The following is a 23,904-nucleotide window of genomic DNA, read 5'->3' as shown; positions in this document are numbered from 1 at the left end:
GCCTTTCTTTGGAATTGGAATGTAACCTGACTTTTTCCAATCCTGTGGCCACTGTTGAGTTTTCCAAATTTGCTGGCAAATTGAGTGTAGCACTTTTACTGCATCATCTTTTAAGATTTTGAATAGCTCAGCTGAATACTGTCACCTCCACTAGCTTTGATGTTGCTCAGATTTCCTAAGGCTCATTTGACTTCACATTCTAGGATGTCTGGCTCAAGGTCAGTGACTACCCCATTGTGGTTATCAGGGACGTCCTGAAGAACTGTATAGTTCTGTGTAATTTTACTACCTCTTCTTAATCTCTTCTGCCTGTGTTAGGTCCCTGCCGTTTTGGTCCTTTATCATGCCCATCTTTGCATGAAACGTTGCCTTCATATATTCAATTTTCTTGAAGAGATCTATGGTCCTCCCTATTCTATTGTTTTCTTCTATTTCTTTGCACTGTTCATTTAAGAAGACATTCTTATCTCTTCTAGCTATTCTCTGGAATTCTGCATTCAGTTGGGTGTATCTTTCTCTTTCTCCCTTGGCTTTCACTTCCCTTCTTTCCTCAGCTATTTGTAAAGCTTCCTCTGACAGCCATTTTGCTCTCTTGCATTTCTTTTTCTTTGGGATGGTTTTAGTTGTTACCTCTTGTACAATGGTGCGAACCTCCATCCATAGTTCTTCAGGCATTCTGTCTATCAGATCTAATTCCTTAAATCTATTTGTCACCTCTACTGTATATTCATCAGGGATATGATTTAGTTCATTCCTGAGTGGCCTAGTGCTTTTCCCTAGTTTGTTCAATTTGAGCCTAAATTTTGCAACGAGAAGCTCATGATCTGAGCCACAGTCAGCTCTTGGTCTTTTTTTTTTACTGAATGTATAGAGCTTCTCCATCTTTGGCTGCGGAGCACATAGTCAATCTGATTTCTGTGTTGACCGTTTGGTCAACACCGGCACTGCAGAAATCTGTTATTCTTCTCAAAATAGTATAAGTCTATAATTTGCCTCAGTTATATTTTCATGTATCCACCTTCTATAAGTCCCGCTTATTATATTTAATCGTCTCTTAAATAACTGGCATTAATCTGTTGGCTAAAAAAAAATTGTTTAGTTTAACATTTTTTAGTTTTGTAGAACCTGCTTCTTCTTTTCTTAACTTGTTGTGGTTTAGATCTCCACCCTGGTTGCCTTTCTAGGACTTGTATATCAGCTGATTGAATTACATGCTGGTCTTTAACTTGATAAGACATCAAATCGAGATCCAAAGCCGCCTCTTATATTTATAGGTGATCCAACTATAACCTCTGAAGGAGAATCCAAAAGCGGCTCATCCAAAAAAGCCTCTGTAACTTGTTGTTTTTCCATTACCTCCATCTCCGTCTGTTTAGCCTGGGTTTCAATCTCTTGTTCATTTTGCTTTTCTTTATCCCCCTCCTGTGTTCCTAACACTGATGACATACGTGGAGATGTTGGATCCATTTTAAAAACCTTGTAGTAAAATTCTTCTGCTTTTTCAACAGTATTTAGTTGATATCTTTCTCCTTGATATCTCAATATTATACCAACTGGAGCATCCCACCTAAATGGGATGTTTTGTTTCTTTAACTCAGTCACCAAAAATCCAAAGTCCTTTCTATCTTTTAACATCTTGGACGGCAGCTCTTTGTATATCCAAATCTTCCTTCCATTCATTTCTAGAGTGGAGTTAAAAGACTTTTGCACAATATCATTTCTTATTCCTTTCTCAGTAAAGTAAATCACCACATCTCTAGGCAACTGCCTTTGCTTTGCCACCCAAGAATTTACTCTGTAGGCCTTATCAATCTTACAGGATACCTCTTCAGGACTAACCTTTAAAATCACAGCCAGAACTTCAGCAGACATCTTTCTCAAGTCATCTCTGTTATTTTCCTGTAATCCCCTTATTCTGACCGCAAATTGCATGGATCTAAATTGCATCATTGTGACTTCATTTTCAATCCTTTGTTTTATATTATCTGCATTATAAGTCTTGTGATCAGCTTCCTTTATTTTAGACTCTACTTCTGAGCTATTTTCTTGAATATTTATCAAATCATTTTCAATTCTTTGTATCTTATTATCCAGATTATGAAGCTTATAATCAGCTTCCTTCATTTTAGACTCTATTTCTGAGTTGATATCTTTATCCATCTTTATAATTATTTCTGAAAAGCTTTTCAAAGCTGTTACAATATATCATTTCAGGTTATCATACTTTTGTTGTACCAACTCTTTAATTTCCTGTCTAAATTTTTCAAGATTCTGGTTCACAATCTCATCATGTCTTGCCATCTCCTCCAAAACAAATTCCTTTAGATCTTTAAAGCCATTCTTCTGCATCTGCAAGCTCAAAATTTGTTCATGTGATTTGTAAATGGGGGAGGGGCCCCCCCCACAGCTTGGTTGTCTGGCTTTATCAGTTTTAACGCCATCCTGCCACACAAACAGACTCTTTTTAAAGAAAAAGATTTCTCTCCAAACAATATCAATAGCAAGTCTCTAAGAAGGAAGAAGCATGAAATAGGAATTTTTCTCTTCACTTCTAGCCAGCGCTATTGCTTCAAATACTTTGTAACGTATTAAACTATTCAAACGGAAGGACTTTCACTTTCAGCTTTCTTCTCAAGCCTCAGCCAGTCGCCATTTTAAACTTTCTTTCTTCCCCCTTTCACTCTTTCTTCACTTTTAAAATCAGTCATAGGGTTGTTAGAAATACTTGCAATTTAGAGTCCCAGATCCAGATTTCATCCTGCTTGTTCAGACAATCTGTTAAATTTTGTTGATTGGATTGGTCCCATCGCCTGGCTCTGCAAGGCGCAGAGTTCCCCCGAAGCCCGGAGCAGCGGTGAGCTGGATAGGGAGCCACATTCTGCTTCCTCCCCAAGAGTAAAAAAAAAACTCTGGGGAGTTCACAGTGGGCTCTAGCTGCGCTCGCCGTCTCTCTCTCACGTCTCCTCAATGAGACGGAGTTTTTCGAGCCGTCTCTCAGCTGTAGAGACGGCTCTTACGGGCGACGAGGCTGGCGGTCCCAAAAGACCGTCTGGCGGCGGCGGAAACCAAACCGGAAGCCGATATGATAATTTTTTGAAAAGAATTCCAGAATTGATGTGGAGAGCTGTCATATATTTATTTATTTATTATTTATTTATTTGTCAACAAGTATAAGAAAACAAGTAACAGTATAGACATAGACAGGAAAAAAATTGGCACAAATAAAAGGATATAAATAGGAAAACATAGCCATAAACACATAGAATGATTACATATAAATGGGGACAAGTAGAACAGGGACAGTAGGCATGCTATATAGATGATATAGATTTATAGAGCATTTCAAAATACTAAGTCATTGCCACAAGGAAATATTTTGTACATGTATGTTTTCTGTATGACATCCACAATACAACCCAAATACATAAGAAATTGGTAATATTTAATGTGCTTGGTATCTTTATCTCTTAGGATTCAACAGTGCTTGAACAAAATCAATTTTCTATGGACTGGGTTATAATATTTAGGTTTACCTGAAGATGAAGCATGAGGTCAAGCCAATTTTCAAACCAGTGTGCACCACTGCCCTTAATGTTCACAAAATAAGTACAATAGGAAAATGGGTAAAAAATTAGTTTACAACAAGTCAAAGCAAACAGTACATTTCCCCCTTGAATTAAGATTAATAATAAGTAATGAACATGTCTGGATCAATAGCTTTATCAAAATGGGAATGCTTAAGGGATTGCATTTGCCATTAACTTGGTCTTCACTTCCTACTTGTGAAAGGTCAGTACAGTGTAGTAAAGTGTGGGAACATTGAGGACACCCATGTTTAAGTCAACTCTCAATATGGAAACTCACTGGGTGAATTGAATTCATTATTTTGTCTTAATCCAAGCTCCATCAAAAGTGACAAAGTGCAGTGAATATTATCTTGAGCTGCTGGAAGAAAATCAGAACAAAAATCCTGATGTTATATAGCTGTGATGGTGAACCTATGGCATGCATGCCACAACTGGCACACAGAGCCTTCTCTGCAGGCACACAAGCTGTTGCCCAGCTCAGCTCCACTGCACATGCGTGTGTGCACCTCCTGCCAGCCAGCTGATTTTTGAGATGTGCAGGGGGCGAGGTGCATGTGGGAGATGTGCACACATGCTCGGGGGTTGCATGCGCATGTGCAGGGAGCAGGGATTGCGCATGCATGGGGGAGAGCGCAGGGGGGCAGTGCATCCCACCATGGCCCATTTTTGGATGCCAGGTAAGTGCAGGGCCCACACAGAGCCTGGGGAAGGCGAAAAATGGGCCTTCCAGAAGTTCCAGAAGTCTGGAAACGAGCCTGTTTCTGGCCAGTTTCCGGTCTCCAGAGCCTGAGGGAAGCCAATTTCGCCCTTCAGGAGGCTCGAGGGAAGGCTCTGGAGCCTGGGGAGGATGAAAAATAGACCTCCTGGAAGTCTGGAAACAGGCCCATTTCAGGCCTCTGGAGGACCTCCGGAGTTCATTGGAGGCTGTTTTCCCCCTCCCAGAGGCTCGAGGAAAGCACTTCCATGTGAGATCTCGCAAAAAGCCCCCCCCCCATCATGGTGCAGGAGGCCAAATAGGCCACACCCACCATGGCCACATCCACCCAGCAACTGGGCAGAGAACCAATTGCTAAAAGTTTTGAATCCCACCCCTCTTGCGCGCATGCGCAGGAGGGTGGGGAAGCTTGGGGAGTCACGTGCGCATGGGCATGTGTGTGCACATGCACAGGGGGAACACACATTGCATTATGGGTGCCATCACGCAAGCGCACACGCACTTTTGCCACACGAAGAGAAAAATGTTAGCCATCACTGTTATATAGCAATTATAAAATCAAATCTTAATAATAGTTATAATACTAATTGCTATTTTTTTCTTTTTTTCCAGGATTATACACTAACTATGTATTTCCAGCAATCCTGGAGGGATAAAAGATTATCCTACTCTGGCATACCTTTGAATCTAACTTTAGATAACAGAGTGGCTGATTATCTCTGGGTTCCAGATACATACTTCCTGAATGACAAGAAATCCTTTGTTCATGGAGTTACGGTGAAAAATCGAATGATTCGGCTACATCCAGATGGAACCGTTCTTTACGGTTTGCGGTATGTTACATTTCATTGTATTTTGAAATTGCTTTAGGATTTTTTTTTTATTTTTTTTTGTAAAGCCTGGCATGCAGCATGAATTTTCAGGCGCACACACAAAAAAACCCCTACCTATTTTCTTTCAACCTGTTCAAGATTTTACCCTGACATGGTATCTTGCCTAATTTACAGGTAGTCCTCAATGTACAACCACAATTGGGACCAGAGTTTGTGTGATGAAGCATTAAGCAAGTAATTCCATGACTGAACACAATGTTATTACCATTTTTACCAGATTTGTTAAGCAAACCACATGAATGTTTAATGAATCATATGGTTCCTACGAGAACCTGTCTTCCCCAATTCATTTGGTTGTCAGAAGATGGTTGGAAAGGTTATAAATCACAATTATATGACTACAAGACTCTGTAGCCATCATAAATGGAAGCTGGTTGCCAAGTGCCTGAATTGCAGTTACGTGAACTTGGATTTATGCAGTGGTGGGATTCAAATAATTTAACAACCGCTTCTCTGTCCTAATGACCAGCTGGGTAGACATGGTTGGGTGGTCATGTGACTGGGTAGGCATGGCCAACTCGACGTCACTTACAAGGGGTGCCTCATCTCGCCCAGCCTCTCCTTGTCTCGGCCGGCCATGCCTCGCCCCTCCCCTCCCCGCCACTCTTTGTCACACCCAGCCGCTCACCTTGCCAGAGCAAGTAGTTTTCAAATAAAAAGAATGCTCACCTTGTGCAAATAAATAACAAACATCTTGACTTCAGGTTTGATGCATCTTGCAAAGTATTACTGCTCATTCTAGTCTCTTTTCCTACTAACAGATCCATCTCAGATTGTAATTTGCTCAACTTCTCTTGTCTTTTGCATCATTCTATGGGAGATTATTCTGAAATGTTATCTGTGATGTTTGAGCTTTACAAGTTTGTTTCCTCCAACTCTCTTTTTGCATGCAATTCTTACAAGTTATTTTGATATTCCTTCCTCCTTTTAAAAGAAAGTAGTGGTTAAGGTGCAAGTCTAGAAACCAAGACCTGCACCTTAACCAACTCTGAGTTCTAGTCCCATTTTAGGCTTGAAAAAATGGCTAAATGATCAGTCACTCTCTCCCAGCCCAAACCACTTCTTAGATTGTGGTAGTGGGGAAACTTAAGAGGAGGAAGGAATATTAGATAAGTTTGTCACCTTGAGTTCCTTATAAAGTAATAAAGACAGGATAAACATCTAACAAAATAAATAAATCATTTGTGAGAATGTCCTTCTAAAGGAGAAGGGGTGCTGACTGCCATCACATGCCTTATACTGCTGCATTTATTTCATTTTTATCCAGTTTACTTTTCTCTACTTTTTGGTTTATTCTTCAATGATGGCATAGCCTGTGAAATTCTTACCTGTCTGACATGCCAGGGTTATGTGGGAAAACATCAGGTAAACACATTCATATGACTGACAGGCAATGGCAGCAGAAATCACTAAGCAGCTACATTAAGACAGAAAGGTGGAGGCACCAGGGTGCAAAAAGCAGAGGATCTCAGGGAGAAGAGAGCTGAGACATCCACCTTTCATTAAACTGACACAACATAGTCAACTACAGAAAGGTAGGAAAGTCATCCAAGTCTCTTTTGTGTGCTCTTTCCATTGGAAATTTTGAGATTGTTTCAAACTGACAGTGTAAAAATTGCCCCAACTCTAAAATACTGGTGGTCTTTTTAATGATCTTTCACTTTTTATCTAGAGAAGTGCTGACAGGATTTAAAAAACAAACCATGCCCTTTTTTCCATTTAATCAATTTTGCCAAACATCTCCCCAACTAACAATAAAAGAGAGCTCACAACTCACAATAAAATAGCACAATCAAATAGCACTGTTCCAATATTTGAGGGGCTCCTACAAAAATGACGGGGTCCATCTATTTTCCAATTTTCCACCAAAAGGCATGGCAAGAAACAATGGATGGAAACTAACCAAAGAGAGAAGCAACCTAGAACTAAGGAGAAATTTCCTAAGGATGAGTCCTTGCTTTTAGAAATTGTGGATGCAGGCTTTCAAAAAGAGTGAGGGAAGTACACCCCAAAAGGACAGTGCCAAGAACTACTAAAACAATGCAGAAAACTTAAAATAGCCATTCCCCCTTTTTTTAAAAAAGTCAAAACCCAAAGAAAAAGCACCAACTGAGAGGAAAACTAAGAGCAGCTGCTCAGGCTCAGGGCCGGATTTAGATTGAAAGAGGCCCTAGGCTATTCCACTTATGAGGCCCTTTCACCAGTGGTGGGATTCAATTTTTTAACAACAGGTTCTGTGGCGTGGCTTAGTTGGAGGTGTGGCTTGGCAATCATGTGACTGGGTGGGCGTGGCTAGCTGGTCACATGACTGTGTAGGCGTGGGTAGCTCGTCATGTGACCGGGTGGGTGTGGCTATGTGCATAGACTTTTTTCAGAGGGCTGAAAAAAGTCATTTCTGACTGGTCCTCGCACTTTTGACTGGTCCTCACACTTATGACCATCCTCACATTTATGCCCGTGCAGCTTTCTTAACAACCATGTCACTCATTTCACAACTGCTTTTCTTCACCATGGTGACAAGATAGGGCAAAAACGTAAAATGTGAGGACAGTCCTAAGTTCGAGGACTGGTCAAAAGTGCGAGGACCAGTCAAAAATAACTTTTTCAGCCCTCTGAGTAGTCCATATGCACAAAAGGACTACCCAGAGGGCTGAAAAAAGTCATTTCTGACTGGGCCTCGCACTTTTGACCGGTTCCCATACTTATGACCATCCTCACATTTATGCCCGTGCAGCTTTCTTAACAACCATGTCACTCATTTCACAACTGCTTTTCTTCACCATGGTGACAAGATAGGGCAAAAACGTAAAATGTGAGGACAGTCCTAAGTTCGAGGACTAGTCAAAAGTGCAAGGACCAGTCAGAAATAACTTTTTCAGCCCTCTGAGTAGTCCATATGCATAAAAGGATACAGCAATAGAGAGGGATGAAGGAAGGGAAATTAGAGTAGGAGTGAGGGTAAGAGAGGGAGAAAGAGAGGAGGAGGAGGAGAAAGGAAGAGGAAGTAGGGAGGAGAAGAAGAGGGGGAGGAAGAGAAAGTAAGAAGGAAAGAAAAGACAGAGGTGGTAGGCAGCCCACGTGGATCCCAGGCAGCGGAACTCAGGCTAGGGAAGGGGTGAGCAATTGTGGCTCTTTTACAACCTGTGGCCTTCTGGCTGTCTCAGGAATTCTGGGAGTTGAAGGCCACAGGTTGTTAAAGAGCCACAATTGCCCACCCCTGGCTATGGTAGGCTGGCGCCGCGTGGGTGGGAGGCGAGGGGCAGGCGAGCCAGCAATTTAACAAAGGGCTCGGCCGAACCCCCTAGAACCCTCAGAATCCCACCACTGTGTAGGCCCCTCTTGATCTTGAGGCCCTAGGCTGAAGCCTAGTTAGCCTATAGGAAAATCCGGCCCTGCTCAGGCTAATTGAATTCTAACTTGGGTGCTTCAATTGCAGAAGCAATTCAATTGGCTGGACCACACATGCATTAAATTCACAGCCTGTATGATCAAGCTACATCATTGCCCCATCCTGTAGACTTCCCCCCCAGGAAGAAACAAGAAGTAGCCAATATTGCAGCAGCTATAAAAGATCTTGGGGAACTCCAGGGAGTATCAGCTGATCACAGAAGTGTTACTTAATATCCTTTATAATGAAAATGTTTGTACTGCTTCTTCTTCTACAAGATAAGGTACAAGAAGAGATTAAAAATTGGGAAGGAAAATTACAAGATAACCCTGGGGATGAGCAAATTAGAGGTAAATGGATAGCAGCTAAACATAAATTGAACATATTAGAACAGGAAAAATATGTAACGGCATTGAAATACATAAAACAGAACCATTTTGAGTATGCAAATAAACCAGGGAGGTGGTTGGCTTATAGATTGAGAAAAGAAAGAGAGAAAAGAACAATCCAACAATTACAGGACAAAAAGGGTAAAATGCAACAGAGTTTAGAAAAGAAAAAGGAGATAGTAACTCAATTTTTTCAAGAACTTTACGAGAAAGATAAAGTGACAGCTAAAGAAATAAATCAATATCTGAGTGGGGAGGGAATGCCAGCATTATCAGAGGAAGAAAAAGAGATACTAAATAGGAATATTACTATAGAAGAGCTAAAGGAAGCGATTAAGAAGTAAAAAAATAATAAAACCCCAAGGACAGATGGTTTACCAATTGAATTTTATAAAGGATTAGGAGAAACATTGAATTGGATTCTACTAGAAACGTGTAATGAAGCATTGACAGAGAAAAAAGCTACCAGACTCATGGAGGGAGGCATACATCTCGCTGATACCAAAGAAAGGAGCAGTTATAACGCAAATAAAAAATTATAGACCGATCTCTCTATTAAACACTGATTACAAAATCTTCATGAATATAATGGCAAACAGGATGAAAAAAGTATTGAATTATAGAATACACCCAGATCAAAACGGCTTCTTACCAACGAGGCAGATAAAAAAACAATATAAGAACAGTAATCAATGTATTAGAATACTATGAGGCGCATCCGGAGAGGGAGGTAGCACTGGTGTTTCTGGATGCACAAAAAGCTTTCAATCAGGTTAATTGGCAATTTATGATTCAGCAAATAAAAAACATGAAATTCGGGGAGAGATTTGAAAAAATGATAGCCTCTATATATATGAAACAAAAAGCAAGTATATTAGTAAATGGAGACTCTACTAAATTCTTTGAAATAAATAAGGGAGTACAGCAGGGATTCCACTTTCACCTTTACTGTTTATTTTAACATTGGAAAATCTACTTATAAGAATTAGGTCAAATAAAGGAATAAAAGGACTAAATGTAAAACGAGAAGAATACAAGGTCTAAGCATTTGTTGACAGCCTTGTATTCTTCACAGAAGAACCATTAAAAACAGGACCAATTTTAATAAAACAGATAGAAGAATTTGGAAAAGTAGCGGGTTTAAAAATTAATGAAGATAAGATTAAAATGTTAACGAAAAATATAACAGCAAAACAAATAGAAGAATTAGTTAATCAATTAGGATTATGGGTGGTAAAAAAGGTGAAATATTTAGGTATAAATTTGACAGCCAGATGTACAACCATAAAGGAGAACAATTATGGAATTTTAATTCAAAAACTAAATGAAGATTTAAAAAAATGGGGGAAATTGAAATTATCTTTATTAGAGAGGATTGCAGCGATAAAAATGAACTTACTGCCAAGACTCCTTTATTTATTTCAAACAATTCTGGTAAAATTGGATAAAAATTTTTTCAATAATTTGAATAGAATAACTACAAAATTTGTGTGGGAAGGGAAAAAAACCAAGAATCAAATTAAGTATATTGCAGGACGATAGAACTAGAGGTGGATTTGGTTTGCCAGCATGGGAAACATACTACAAAGCAACAAGTAGTATTAAAAAAAGAAGAAGAACTTAGAGAACAAGGAATATTGATAGACCGGTGGCCCTATTTACAGATGAAAATAAGATACAAAAAGGATCAAGAGGAAGGAGGAATTGAACTAAAACCAAACCGATTAGATAAACTGTTAGAAGCCAAGGAAGAAAAATTAATTTCAAAAATTTACAAATACCTATTGGAATTCGACCTAGCAGAGGAATTAGTAAAAGGACAAATGATAACATGGGCAAGAAACATTGGACATAACATACAATTGGAAGACTGGGAAAACGCATGGGAAACTAATTATATCATGACAAAATCAGCAGTTTATAGAGAGAATCAGTATAAAATGTGGTATAGATGGTATCTGGCCCCTTTGAGGTTACCGAAGATGTATTCGAACTTAAACCCAACTTGTTGGAAATGCAAACAAACACAGGGCACATTCTTTCATGTCTGGTGGCTTTGCCCAAAAATTAGGAAATACTGGGAAAAAATAAAAACTTGGCTAACAGAAATAACAGCAAAGGAAATAGAGTTGAAACCAGAAATTTTTCTATTAGGCATGATCAAAGAAAACCATAGGAAAGAAACAAAATATTTAATATTACATATAATTATGACAGCCAGATTGGCATTAGCGCAACATTGGAAAACGAATCAATTGCCAACAGATCATCTAGTAATCCAAAAAATTTACAGTTGTGCAGAAATGGATAAATTAACATTTGAGTTAAAAGACAAGGTAGACTCAAAATATTATACTGTATGGAATAGATGGTACGATTAGATAAGTCAAATGAAAGGAGAGTAAATGTAAAATTCTATAAGAAAATAAAATTAACAAACAAACACCGTCAATGAGATAAATGATGTAATAAGTCACTATATATATATATATATATATGTGTGTGTGTGTGTGTGTGTGTGTGTGTGTGTGTGTGTGTGTGTGTATACACACACACACACATATATATATAACCTGGCTAAAGAGAAATACACATAAAGCCTACGAAAAGGAAAGAATATATATATATATATATATGTTTTCTGAGGTTTTCGCGGGTGTTTGTATGTAGGTCTTTGGTTATTCGGGTTTTCTCCCACGTAAAATTGGAGGTTTCTTGGCAACGTTTCGACGAAGTCTCATTCGTCATCTTCAGGCTGGTGTCTTCGGCTTCGTGCTCCTAGAAACACAGACCACCCTCAAGACAGACACACACACCAACAAACTCCGAAGACTACAAGAACGCCAGAAACAATCCCCTCCACCCTCACAGCCACACATGAAACAAACAGTGCATAACATCTCAGATAGGATCCTCACTAAAGCCGAAACCAATGTCCTTTCCAAAGGATTCAACTTTGCAGTCGCTCCCAAAAGCATCCCCACTGAAACCATTATATGCGGAGTTGAAACCAGCCTGACCAAAATCAACCCCGACGACGCAAACAGAATCAGACTCAAAATCACCAACATCCTCTGCACCAGCAAGCCACCCAAAAGTAACTTACCCAAAGAGGAACAGACAGCACTACTTAACCTGAAAGAAGACACCAGCATAATAATCCTACCAGCAGACAAGGGCAATGCCACGGTGGTTATGAACACATCTGACTACCAAACCAAATTAACCAACCTACTCCAAGACTCCATATACAAACCCCTAAACACAGACCCCACCACCTACCTGGAAAAAACCACCAAATCCAAAATAAAAGCCTCCCCCATCAGCGAAGAGATTCAGCAAAGAATCATACCCAGAGAGAAATCATCCAGATGCCCTAAGCTTTATGGTCTCCCCAAGATACACAAAGAAGGAACCCCACTTAGACCCATAGTCAGCTCCATAGGCTCACCTCTACAAAACCTAGCCAAATTTCTCGCCAAACAACTACAGCCCTATGCAGAATCCATCACCTCATACGTAAAAAACTCATTCCAGTTCATAGACATCATAAAGCAACAAAACTTACAGCCCAGTGACCTACTCGTGAGCTTTGATGTCATATCCCTCTTCACCCAAGTACCAATCAAAGAAGCCTTGACAGTTATCCAAAACAAATATAACCCCCCCAAGCACATCTTAGATCTGACCAACCACTGCCTATCCAACACATACTTCATCTATAATGGACAGAAATACAAACAAACAGAAGGAGCACCCATGGGATCACCCCTCTCACCTGTCATTGCCAACCTCTATATGGAATACTTTGAAACCCAAGCTCTAGAAAAATCCGATCACAAACCCAAACTCTGGCTCAGATATGTGGACGACACCTTCATAATCTGGCCACATGGGAAAGAAAAACTGGACAACTTCCTCACACACCTCAACAGCCTACACCCCAAAATACAGTTCACCATGGAAACAGAAGTGAACAACCAACTTCCCTTCCTGGATGTCTTAGTCTACAGAAAATCCAATGGCTCCCTAGGACACACTATATACCAGAAGAAAACACACACAAACCGCTATCTGCACGCACTCTCACACCACCACCCTGCCCAGATCAACTCTGTAGCCAAGACACTCATTTCCAGAACAAAACGCTTAGCTGACGAACAACACCTAAAAACCGAACTACACAACCTCACTAACGTACTCACATCCAATGGATTCCAAAGAAATAAGATCACCAACCTAATCCAAAAAGAAACCCCCACTAAAATCCAAGACAGAGAACAAGAAAACGGCAAGGCCCTCCTCCCATACATAAAAGGCACCACAGACAGAATAAGCAAAATCCTCCACAAACATAACATCAAGACAGCATTCTGCACAAACCGAAAAATATCCACCATCCTAAGGAACCCCAAAGACAAAATTGAGTTAGAAAATCAAGGAGTATATGAAATCCCATGCACCGCCTGCCCCACCACATACATCGGACAAACCAACAGACGAATAAGTGCACGCATAGAAGAACACAAGAACTCAGTCAGAAAAGAGGAACCAACTTCTTCCCTGGTCCAACACCTTAAAGCCACAGGACATGATATTGACTTTAAAAAGACCAGAACTATCGCCAAAACTGAACACTTTAACAACAGAATAATCAGAGAAGCCATTGAGATAGAAAAACGCCCACACAGCATGAACAAACGAGACGATACCTCCCGCCTACCAGCCATTTGGAAACCCGCCCTTATTGACAAACGAGTCCCTAACATGACGAATGACACCAGACCCACACTCACGAGTGCCACACCTGATGTCACCACCACACATCCACGCAGAAAGCAGACTCAAACCCACACTGATAATGAGCCACGACCAAGGACCAGAAGCCAGACCGCAGCTGCATCATTAGCCACTTTAAACCCCTCCAACCCATACACGAAGCAGACTGACACCCACCATGAAGAGCTCGCACGGCCACAAACACGAAGCCAAACAACAACAACGCAGCTCACCAGCTCAAATCCCCCTGCAACTCAGACTAAGCTGAGCACAACCAAGCCCCCACCCAAACAGAACACAACCCCAGCCAATCAGAGCACAGCCAAGCCCCTAACCAATCAGAACACACCTCCACCCAATCAGAACACAGCCAAGTTCCCACCCAATCAGCTCACACCTCCACTAGCAGTTAAAAGGAAGAGACAGCTGCGATCTCACATTGCTCCTGGAAGCACGAAGCCGAGAACACCAGCCTGAAGATGACGAATGAGACTTCGTCGAAACGTCGCCAAGACACTTCCAATTTTACGTGGGAGAAGACCCGAATAACCAAAGACCTACATACAAACACCCGCGAAAACCTGAGAAAACAAATATATATATATATATATACACACACACACATATATATATATGTCTATATATGTCTGAATGAGACTTCGTCGAAACGTCGCCAAGACACTTCCAATTTTACGTGGGAGAAGACCCGAATAACCAAAGACCTACATACAGACACCCGCGAAAACCTGAGAATATATATATATATATATATATATATATATGTTTTCTTTCCTTTTCGTAGGCTTTATGTGTATTTCTCTTTAGTGAAATTGTGATTTCACTGAACTAGGGCTGCATAAAAATATTGGTTTATGTAGGAAGAACCTGGCTAAAGAGAAATATATATATATATATAGTTTGTTTTCTTCTGTATTGTTTTTCTATTTTATGGTGGTGAATATAAATGTATTTTGTATGTACTTTGATATTTTATCTTTTTATGTTTAATAAAGTTTGTTTTATATATATATATATATATATATATATATATATATATTTTATGTAAGTTTTCACGGGTATATATGTGTGTACAGTTAATATCTTGGGTTTCTTCCCGTGTAATTGTAAACATATCCTTAAAAGGGTAGTAGCGACTTTTTTCGAGTTCGACGATTTCGTCGAAACGTCGCTACTACCCTTTTAAGGATATGTTTACAATTACACAGGAAGAAACCCGAGATATTAACTGTACACACACACACACACACACACACACACACACACACACACACATATGTAGGTCTTTGGTTATTTGGTTATATATATATTTATATATATAATGAAAATGTTTGTAATCTTGTCCTTCCTGAAGGGAAGAGGTTAATCCCATCCCTAGATGGATGATTGATTAGTTTCCTGGGCGTTTCCCTGCCGTAATTCTGTCAGTTTCTGTTGTTTATTGACTTTATTCAAAGCATGTGTTGGCTGTTATCACAACTAAGTAGCCTGTTAAGTGGTTCTTGACAGTCTGCCCAGAGCTATTAACTGAAAGGAGAGAGGAGAGTGCAAGAGAACCTCTCTTGCACTCCCCAACCTCCCCACTGCCTGCCAGTGCTGCTCGTGGCCGGACTCGGCCAGGAGAACAGCAGCAGCTCAGAAGGCAGCTGCTGGCTGCAGTCTTTAAGGTATGATCCCGGGAGGGAGGGGGGACCATAAAGGGACTGCGGCCGGCAGCTGCCTTCTGAGCAACTCCGCTGTGAAGGGAGAGAGAAAAGTTTGGCTTCTCTCTGTCCCAGCATTCAATGTGGCTGCTTCTCTCCTCCTTCTCAGGTTCATACACTGATCTGTCCCCGTCCACACACACACACAAACACAGCCAGCCGAGGGTTAAGAAAGTACTTGGCACGCACACAGGTCGTTATCTCAAACTTGGCAGCAATATAATCACCATCTGCCAAGAGCTTTTACAGCAACAGATAACAGAAAATTACATACGCATTGCAAATAGTCCAGCAAAAACAATATCCCTTTCGGCAGCTTCAGACGTTGTTCAAGTGACTAGCCAAAGTTCGTTTTTGTTCGTCATGGGGTTTTACCAGCTACCACCCTCTCTTATATAGTCTCTGGGGTGTGGTCCAGTGACTCAGTTCTAATCCCTAGCACACCTTCCTAACTGCTGCAACCGTTTATCACGCCTTTGTTGGCGTGCATCCAGGAATGACGGCTCTCCTTCGCTCTCATCCGAGACACCTGGCTCCTGGCTAATCTCCTCTCCCTCGGCCGGCACCTGAGACAGTGCCAGAGGGGAGGGGCCTGGAGAGGGAGGCCTGGCTGACTCCTCTTCCTCATGTTCGGAGCTTTCTTCCTCCAATGAGATAGGCTCAGAGGGCGGGGCCACAACATACACACAGAGCAAACATGAGAAGGAGGCAAGAAGCAGCCAGGTTGAACGCTAGAAGACTTGGGTGGCCAAACTTTTCTGTTAGTTCTGTGGGCATGGCTTGGTGGGCATGGCTTGGTGCGTTGCCCTGAGTGATATTAAGTTGGCCACACCCACTCAGTCACATGACTCCACCATCAAGCCATGCCCACAGAACCAGTAGGGGGAAAACTTGAAAAACTGATGATGTTATTAGTCTTCTAAATAATAATAATAATAATAATAATAATAATAATAATAATAACAACAATAATTTTATTTTTATACCGCCCTTCTCCCGAAGGACTCAGGGTGGTGTACAGCCTATTAAAAGCACAAAGACAAAACAACAATTAAAATAATTTAAAATTATTAAATAATTTCAGTTCAATATTAAACCCCCCCAAAATTTAAAACATCCAATTTAAAATCATTACATTGATAGCCCGGCCTGGCGGAACAGCAGGGTCTTAAGGGCACAGCAAAATACCCTGAGGTCGGAGATCTTACGCATTTCCGGGAGCAGTTCATTCCACAGGGCTGGGGCTATGACAGAGAAGGCCCTCCCCCTGGGTGTCGCCAGCCGGCATAACTTGGCCAATGGAACCCTGAGGAGACCCTCTCTGTGGGAGCGAATTGGCCGGTGGGAGGCTAGTGATGGCAGAAGTCGGTCTCGAAGGTACCCGGGTCCTATGCCATGGAGCGCTTTAAAGGTGGTAACCAACACCTTGAATCGCACCTGGAAGACCACTAGGAGCCAGTGCAGCTCGCAGAGGAGGGGTGTCACATGGGCACAATGGGTTGCGCCCATAACCACCCACGCGGCTGCATTCTGGACCAGTTGGAGCCTCCGAGTGCTCTTCAAGGGAGCCCCATGTAGAGAGCATTACAATAGTCCAGCCGGGAGGTGACAAGGGCATGAGTGACCATGCGCAAGGCATCCCGGTCCAGAAAGGGCTGCAACTGGCGAATCAGGCGAACCTGATAAAAGGCCCCCCTGGCCACGGCCATCATATGCTCTTCAAAAGACAGCCGTGCATCCAGGAGGACACCCAGATTGCGAGCCCTCTCTGTGGGGGGCAGCGATTCACCCCCAATAGTCAGAGATGGCACCAGCTGACTATATCGGGATGCCAGAAGCCACAGCCACTCGGTCTTGGAAGGGTTGAGTCTGAGCCTATTTCTTCCCATCCAGACCTGCATGGCCTCCAGGCAGCGAGACATCACATCAAGGGCATCATTGGGGTGGTCTGGGGTGGAGATGTACAGCTGAGTATCATCAGCGTACTGATGGACTCTCACCCCAAAACCACGGATGATCTCACCCAGCGGCTTCACATAAATGTTGAACAGAAGGGGCGAGAGGACCGACCCCTGCTGCACTCCCCATGCGAGGCGCCTCGAGGTCAACCTCTGACCCCCTGCCAACACAAACTGCGAGCGGTCAGAGAGGAAGGAGGAGAACCACCGCAAAATGGTGCCCCCTATTCCTAACCCCCTCAACCGCTGCAGCATGATACCATGGTTGATGGTATCAAAAGCCGCTGAGAGATCCAATAGGACCAGGACAGAGGAGCAAACCCTGTCCCGAGCCCTCCAGAGATCATCCACCAACACGACCAATGCCGTTTATGTGTTGTACCCCTGCCTGAAGCCCGACCGGTACGGGTCCAGATAGATAGCTTCATCGAGGTGCCGGGGAAGCTGTCGTGCCACCATGCTCTCAACAACCTTCGCCACAAAACGAAGGTTGGAGACCGGACGGTAGTTAGCTAATTCAGCCGGGTCCAGGGAAGGCTTCTTGAGGAGGGGCCTCACCACTGCCTCTTTCAAGGCAGTGGGAAAGGCACCCTCATTCAGAGAAGCATTTATAATCCCCTGGAGCCAGCCTCGTGTAACCTCCCGGGAGGCCAGTACCAACCAGGAGGGACACGGGTCCAATAAACACGTGGCAGCACTAATCTTACCCAGAACCCTGTCCACATCCTCGGGAGCCACAGGATCAAACTCCTCCCAGATAATATTCTCAAGACCTACCCTCGTCTCCTCCCCTGGACTCATCCAATCGTAGTCCAAGCCTTCCCGAATCCGAGCGACTTTATCATGCAGGAATTGCACAAAATCCTCAGCTCGACCCTGTAAAGGGTCTTCCCGCACTCCCCTCCCCGAAGAAGGGAGTGGGTCACCCTAAACAGAGCGGCTGGGCGGTTCTCTGCAGATGCAATAAGAGCGGGAAAATGGTTAGATTTTGCCGCTTTTATCGCCACTAGGTAGGTCTTGATATAAGACCTCACCAGTGTCCGGTCGAAATCGGATTGACTAGTCCTCCAAATGCTCTCTAGGCGTCTTTTCCGATGCTTCATCTCTCTCAGCTCCTCAGAGAACCAAGGAGCCAATTGAGATCGACATCGGGTCAGAGGCCGCAAAGGCACGACACGGTCCAAAGCTCCGGCGGCCGCACTTTCCCAGGCGGCCACCAGCTCTTCAGTTGAGTCGTGTGCCAGGGTCTCAGGAAACGTCCCAAGCTCCATCAGGAACCTTTCGGGATCCATCAGGTGCCTGGGATGGAACCATCTGGTCGGTTCTGTCTCCCTGCGGCAGGGGGAAGCAGCTGGAAAGTCCAAGTGAAGGAGCGAATGATCTGTCCCTGACAAGGGTTTGATATCTAGGTCCCTCTACCGAGATCATTCAACCACTGACCAGAGACAAAAATCAAGTCCAGAGTGTGTCCCCCTATGTGAGTGGGGCCTTGAACTAACTGGGTCAGGTCCATGGCCGCCATGGAAGCCATGAACTCCCGAGCCGCCTCTGACGCCTCACCTGCGGATGGTAGGTTGAAATCCCCCATGACAATAAGTCTGGGGGTATCAACCGCCACCCCGGCAATAATGTCGAGCAGCTCGGGCAGGGTCGCCGCCACGTGGCAGGGAGCCAAGTACGTAGTCAGCAGACCCATCTGCACCCCACGGCCCCATTTCACAAAAAGGGACTCACATCCGGCTATCTGAGGAACAGTGGTCTCCCTCGGACAAAGGCTTTCCCTAATAATCGCCGCCACTCCCCCACCCCTCTCCTGGGCCCTTGGCTGATGAAATGCACGGAAACCTGGTGGGCACATTTCAATGAGGGGGATCCCCCCCTCTTGCCCAACCAGGTCTCCGTAATACCTGCCAGGTCCGCACCCCCCTCCATAATAAGATCACAAATGAGAGGGGCTTTATTAACAACCGACCTGGCATTACACAACATCAGCCGCAGACCCTGGGCCTGAGACTCTGCGCAACCCAGGACACGAGTCGCGCATTGGGGGCTGGAGTGCGCAATTGCTCGTAAACAGCGTGTGCGCACGCCCAACACATGATATGGCCCCCTGCACCCGTCATACCTGCCCCTCCCACTCATTATTTCAGTTACATTGCCCTTCCTGTCAGTGCTGTGGAGTCGGAGTCGGAGTCGGAGTCGAGGAGTCGGAGTCGGAGGAAATTTTGGGTACCTGGAGTCGGAGTCGGAGTCGGCAAACAATGCACCGACTCCGACTCCGACTCCTAAGCAAGATGAGGATGAAGGGTAATATTGGTTTTTTACAAAAATAGATGAGGAATAAATATGGCAAAAAGGAAATATAGAAATTGTAAATTTAATTGAAATGACTAAACACTGTTTAAATTTATGAATCGGCCAAATACTCTGTTCAAAGAAAATACATTGTATGTTTGTATGTGTGTTTCTAATTATTGTTATTTATTCATATTTGTTCTCTTTTATTCTTTAAAGTTTAACAATTCATTCTTTATCTTAATATCTTTATATTTGTTTGGGGTTGGCTTTCTTCCCTTTCATCTTTTTTATTGTACAGCAATCTTTCTCCTCAAACCTACCACCTCTCTCTTTTCTTTCCTTCTTACTTTCTCTTCCTCACCCTCTTCTTCTCCTCCCTACTTCCTCTTCCTTTCTCCTTCTCCTCCTCTCTTCCTCCCTCTCTTACCCTCACTCCTACTCTAATTTCCCTTCCCTTCCTTCATCCCTCTCTATTGCTGTATCCTTTTATGTATATGGACTACTCAGAGGGCTGAAAAAGTTATTTCTGACTGGTCCTCTCCCTTTTGACCAGTCCTCGAACTTACGACTGTCCTCACATTTTACGTTTTTGCCCTATCTTGTCACCATGGTGAAGAGAAGCAGTTGTGAAATGAGTGACATGGTTGTTAAAAATGCTGCACGGGCATAAATGTGAGGATGGTCATAAGTGTGAGGACCAGTCAAAAGTGCGAGGACCTGTCAGAAATGACTTTTTTCAGCCCTCTATACACATAGCCATGGCCACCCGGTCACATGACCAGCTAGCCACACCCACCCAGTCACATAACCTCCAAGCCATGCCCACAAAATAAGCCACGCCCACAGAACCGGTAGTAAAAAAATTTAGAACCCACCCCTGGTTGGGGGTCACCACAACATGAGGAACTGTATTAAAGGGTCGCGGCATTAGGAAGGTTGAGAACCACTGGCTTAGAAGAACTTGGTGGAACAGCTTCTTGGATTCAACTGTAAGTGTTTATATTGTATAGGACAAATCATGTCTAGGTTTAGTGCTGGGATATATAGCTTATTTGTTTGTATGTACGTACAACTTACAAGACTGTGTATGTTGATATTAAAAATCTAATTATATGCCAGTTAGTATAACATATTTTATATGTTAGGGTTTAGATGATGATGGTGAAAAACAATGTGATGCAAAAATTAGCAGTTTCAGTGGGCCTGATAAAAATGCACCTACAAGAGCATCAAATTTGAAAAGACACTTACAGCGTTTTCATCCCAAAGTGTTAGAAGCCGTGAATGAGAAAGATAGCAATGAAAACATTGCATCTACTTCTGTGACAAAAAACGTTCAGAAATCTACTGGAGAACAATCACAAATAAGAAAATTCTTTATATCTGACAAAGTTACCATAAGGATGACACCAGAAAAATTCAAACACCACATTATTGAAATGGTAGTAAAGAATAGTGTACCACTATCCTTCTTTTCACAGACAGCCTTTTTAGGCCTAAATGGAGAAATGGCAAAAAAACTTGGTGTTTCTCTGGAAAGAGAAAGTATAAGGAAACTTATAATTGAGGAGGCCAAATGTAAAAAGGAAGAACTACAGAAAGTTATGAAAGGACGTTTTGTCTTCCTTAAAATGGATGCATGCACACGTCACAGAGTCAATTATTTCGCTATTAATGTTAGATTTATGGATGAAAATAACAAAACAATAACACGGACCCTCGGAGTAAAGGACGCTCAGGCACATCACACCAGTGATTACCTTCAGAAGTTAGTGGAGGGTGTTCTAGAAGATTTTGAAATTAAAAAGGAACAGATTTTATGTGTTGTGACAGATAACGCTTCTAACATGTTGAGCACAATTGAGAAGATGAAGGCAGATGAAGAAGGTATCAAACAGATATTAGACTTAGAGGAAGACAGCTCTGCAAGTATTAGAGAAAGTTTAGAAACTGAAGAGAATGCTGACATTTTTTTAGACAACTTTGTTGAAGAAGCATTGAAGCTTGCTACTATTCATCATATGCGATGTGCTGTTCATACACTGCAACTTGCCATAAGAGATGGATTAAAAGATCGCCATGCAGCTACATTAATTGGCAAATTACGGCAAGTAACTGTTGCAGCCAGGGCCCCAAAAACAGATGCAATTTTGAAAAGACGTGCAGGAAAAGGAGCCATTTTGGATCAAACAACTCGCTGGGGAAGCACTTATTTAATGGTGAAGCGTTTGCTTGAACTTAAAGACTTCATAGAAGAAATGGACAATGAAAATCTTGCATTAACTGCAAGCCAGTGGACACAAACAAAAGAGCTGGAGAACCTTCTTTCTCACCCCTTCACTGTCACCAAGAGGTTGCAATGTGATGATCTAACCCCGGGTAAATTCCTCTTGGAATGGAAGAGCCTGTTATATCGCCTGAACAAAAATGGAGGGTTAATAGCTGAGGGCATTGCATCTTCAATGATGAAAAGAGAGAGTCTTTTGCTGGAAAATGAAATCTTGTTAGCGGCTATTTATGTCGACCCAATGAGCCGACTTTTATTGAACAGTAAACAGATTGCTACTGGGAAAAAGGCCCTCTATGATGTAGCAGTTCGCATGAAGGGATTACGACCTGAAATACCTCCACAGGAGGATGGAGTTCTTTTAAGCAATAGTGGTAACTCAGAATCATCTTCTTCAAACGAAGAATTAGACTTTGATTCCTTCTTAGACAAAATGGAAGTTGCTAAAGGAAAGCGACGTCGCATAAGCGTTACAGAACCAGTAAATGTCCAAATAAAAAAATTCCAACAGGAGTTTTATAAAGCACTAAAAGAAGTTGAAAAGTATGATCGCTCATCAAAACTTACTGTTGAAGAAGCCATCCTTGTTTATCCAGAGATCGTTAGTGATGTGGCCAGAATAGTTACTGCAATGCCACCCACCCAAGTCAGTGTCGAAAGATTATTTTCAGCCCTAAAAATAATAAAGTCTGACTTAAGAGCCTCTATGAAAGAGGATCTGGCAGAGGCAATTCTCTTCCTTAGAACTCTACATTGAATTGATTTGCATTTGCTAAGCCTATAACTACATTTCAAGATTAATATAAACCATTTCTAGGTTTTACAGATTTTGTTTTTGGTTCATATAGATAAGCTTTGTTTTTGTTCTAAAACAACCAAATAATGTGGTTTGTATTTTTGAACTGGTAAAGTTCCTGTTCCTGATGTTTATGCCTGCTGCTACTATCCAGCAACTTGATTAATTAAATTAATAAAAAAAAATTAATAAAACTTTGTTGTTTTCATTGTGTTTGTCTTTTGCTTAAACTGTTCAATACAGTAGACTGTTGGCTTCCCAGCCAGTAGTCCTGTGGTAATGACATGTATGTTGCCTTTCTTTCCTTCAAGGAATGTATAAAATACATTCGCATATTAATACAGAGGAGTCGGAGTCGGGGAGTCGGAGTCGGAGTCGGAGTCGGAAGTACAAAAAACTGAGGAGTCGGAGTCGGAGTCGGAGTCAGAACATTTATCTCCCGACTCCACAGCTCTGCTTCCTGTCACCCCCCTGCTCCCCAGTTAAATTTCCTTCCACTGCTGCAGCCAATCGACCCATCACCCCACTCAGTGGCTATCTGGACCCCCCCAGGTCCACTTTTACAACCCCCTCCCTTCCTCCCAGGTCCCCTTAAAATTTTCATTAAAAATTTAGATAAAAAAACCCTCAACCCCCTCTTCGCTACATGCCATCTCTCAGGGTTCCAAAACCCGTCATCAAGATAGGCCCTCGATAACATGGAGGGCCAGGCCTGCGAGAGGGGGGAGTCTCGCAGCGCGAAGAGCTCAGCCGGTGAATACATCCTAAAGTCTGTCTGGGGAAGATGAATGAGTCCAAGGATTCAATGGTGATGGTTAGAAAAAAGGTCCAGGAAAGAAAGTTCACCATTCTGGCGCGGGTCAACAGGCTCCACTGTCCTCTCACGACAGTGGAGAGGGGTCTCAGGCCACTGCCCCGGGAAAGCAGTGACCAAGCCACCCTCTCACGGCAGCTGGTAACAGCAGATCTTATTCGGTGACAGCTGCAACAGAAGTGACTCCCTCAGCGTCCACGCCCAGGCTTAAACCTCATCTCACAGCAAGGTGTTACAGATGTCGATAGTACAAGCTGGAACCGGGGGTCAACTGTAGTC

The 23,904-nt window shown here is 42.6% G+C and overlaps 1 protein-coding gene across 2 annotated transcripts in view; it reads left to right on the top strand.

Moving 5' to 3' along the window:
• LOC139320032 (gamma-aminobutyric acid receptor subunit beta-1) overlaps window positions 1–23,904 on the top strand; it is a 201,877-nt gene that overhangs the window by 68,334 nt on the left and 109,639 nt on the right. For both annotated transcript variants that reach the window (XM_070948136.1, XM_070948135.1), the window contains exon 4: window positions 4,915–5,135. In XM_070948136.1, the coding sequence (XP_070804237.1) occupies window positions 4,915–5,135 (221 nt within the window). The remainder of the gene's footprint in view (window positions 1–4,914; window positions 5,136–23,904) is intronic.

Source organism: Pituophis catenifer, unplaced genomic scaffold (assembly GCF_029215685.1).
Source record: "Pituophis catenifer annectens isolate HBS135680 unplaced genomic scaffold, rPitCat1.0.hap2 SCAF_8, whole genome shotgun sequence".
Lineage (NCBI taxonomy): Eukaryota > Metazoa > Chordata > Lepidosauria > Squamata > Colubridae > Pituophis > Pituophis catenifer.
Note: the sequence above shows the minus strand (reverse complement) of the source record. Positions and strands in the feature narration are given on the sequence as shown.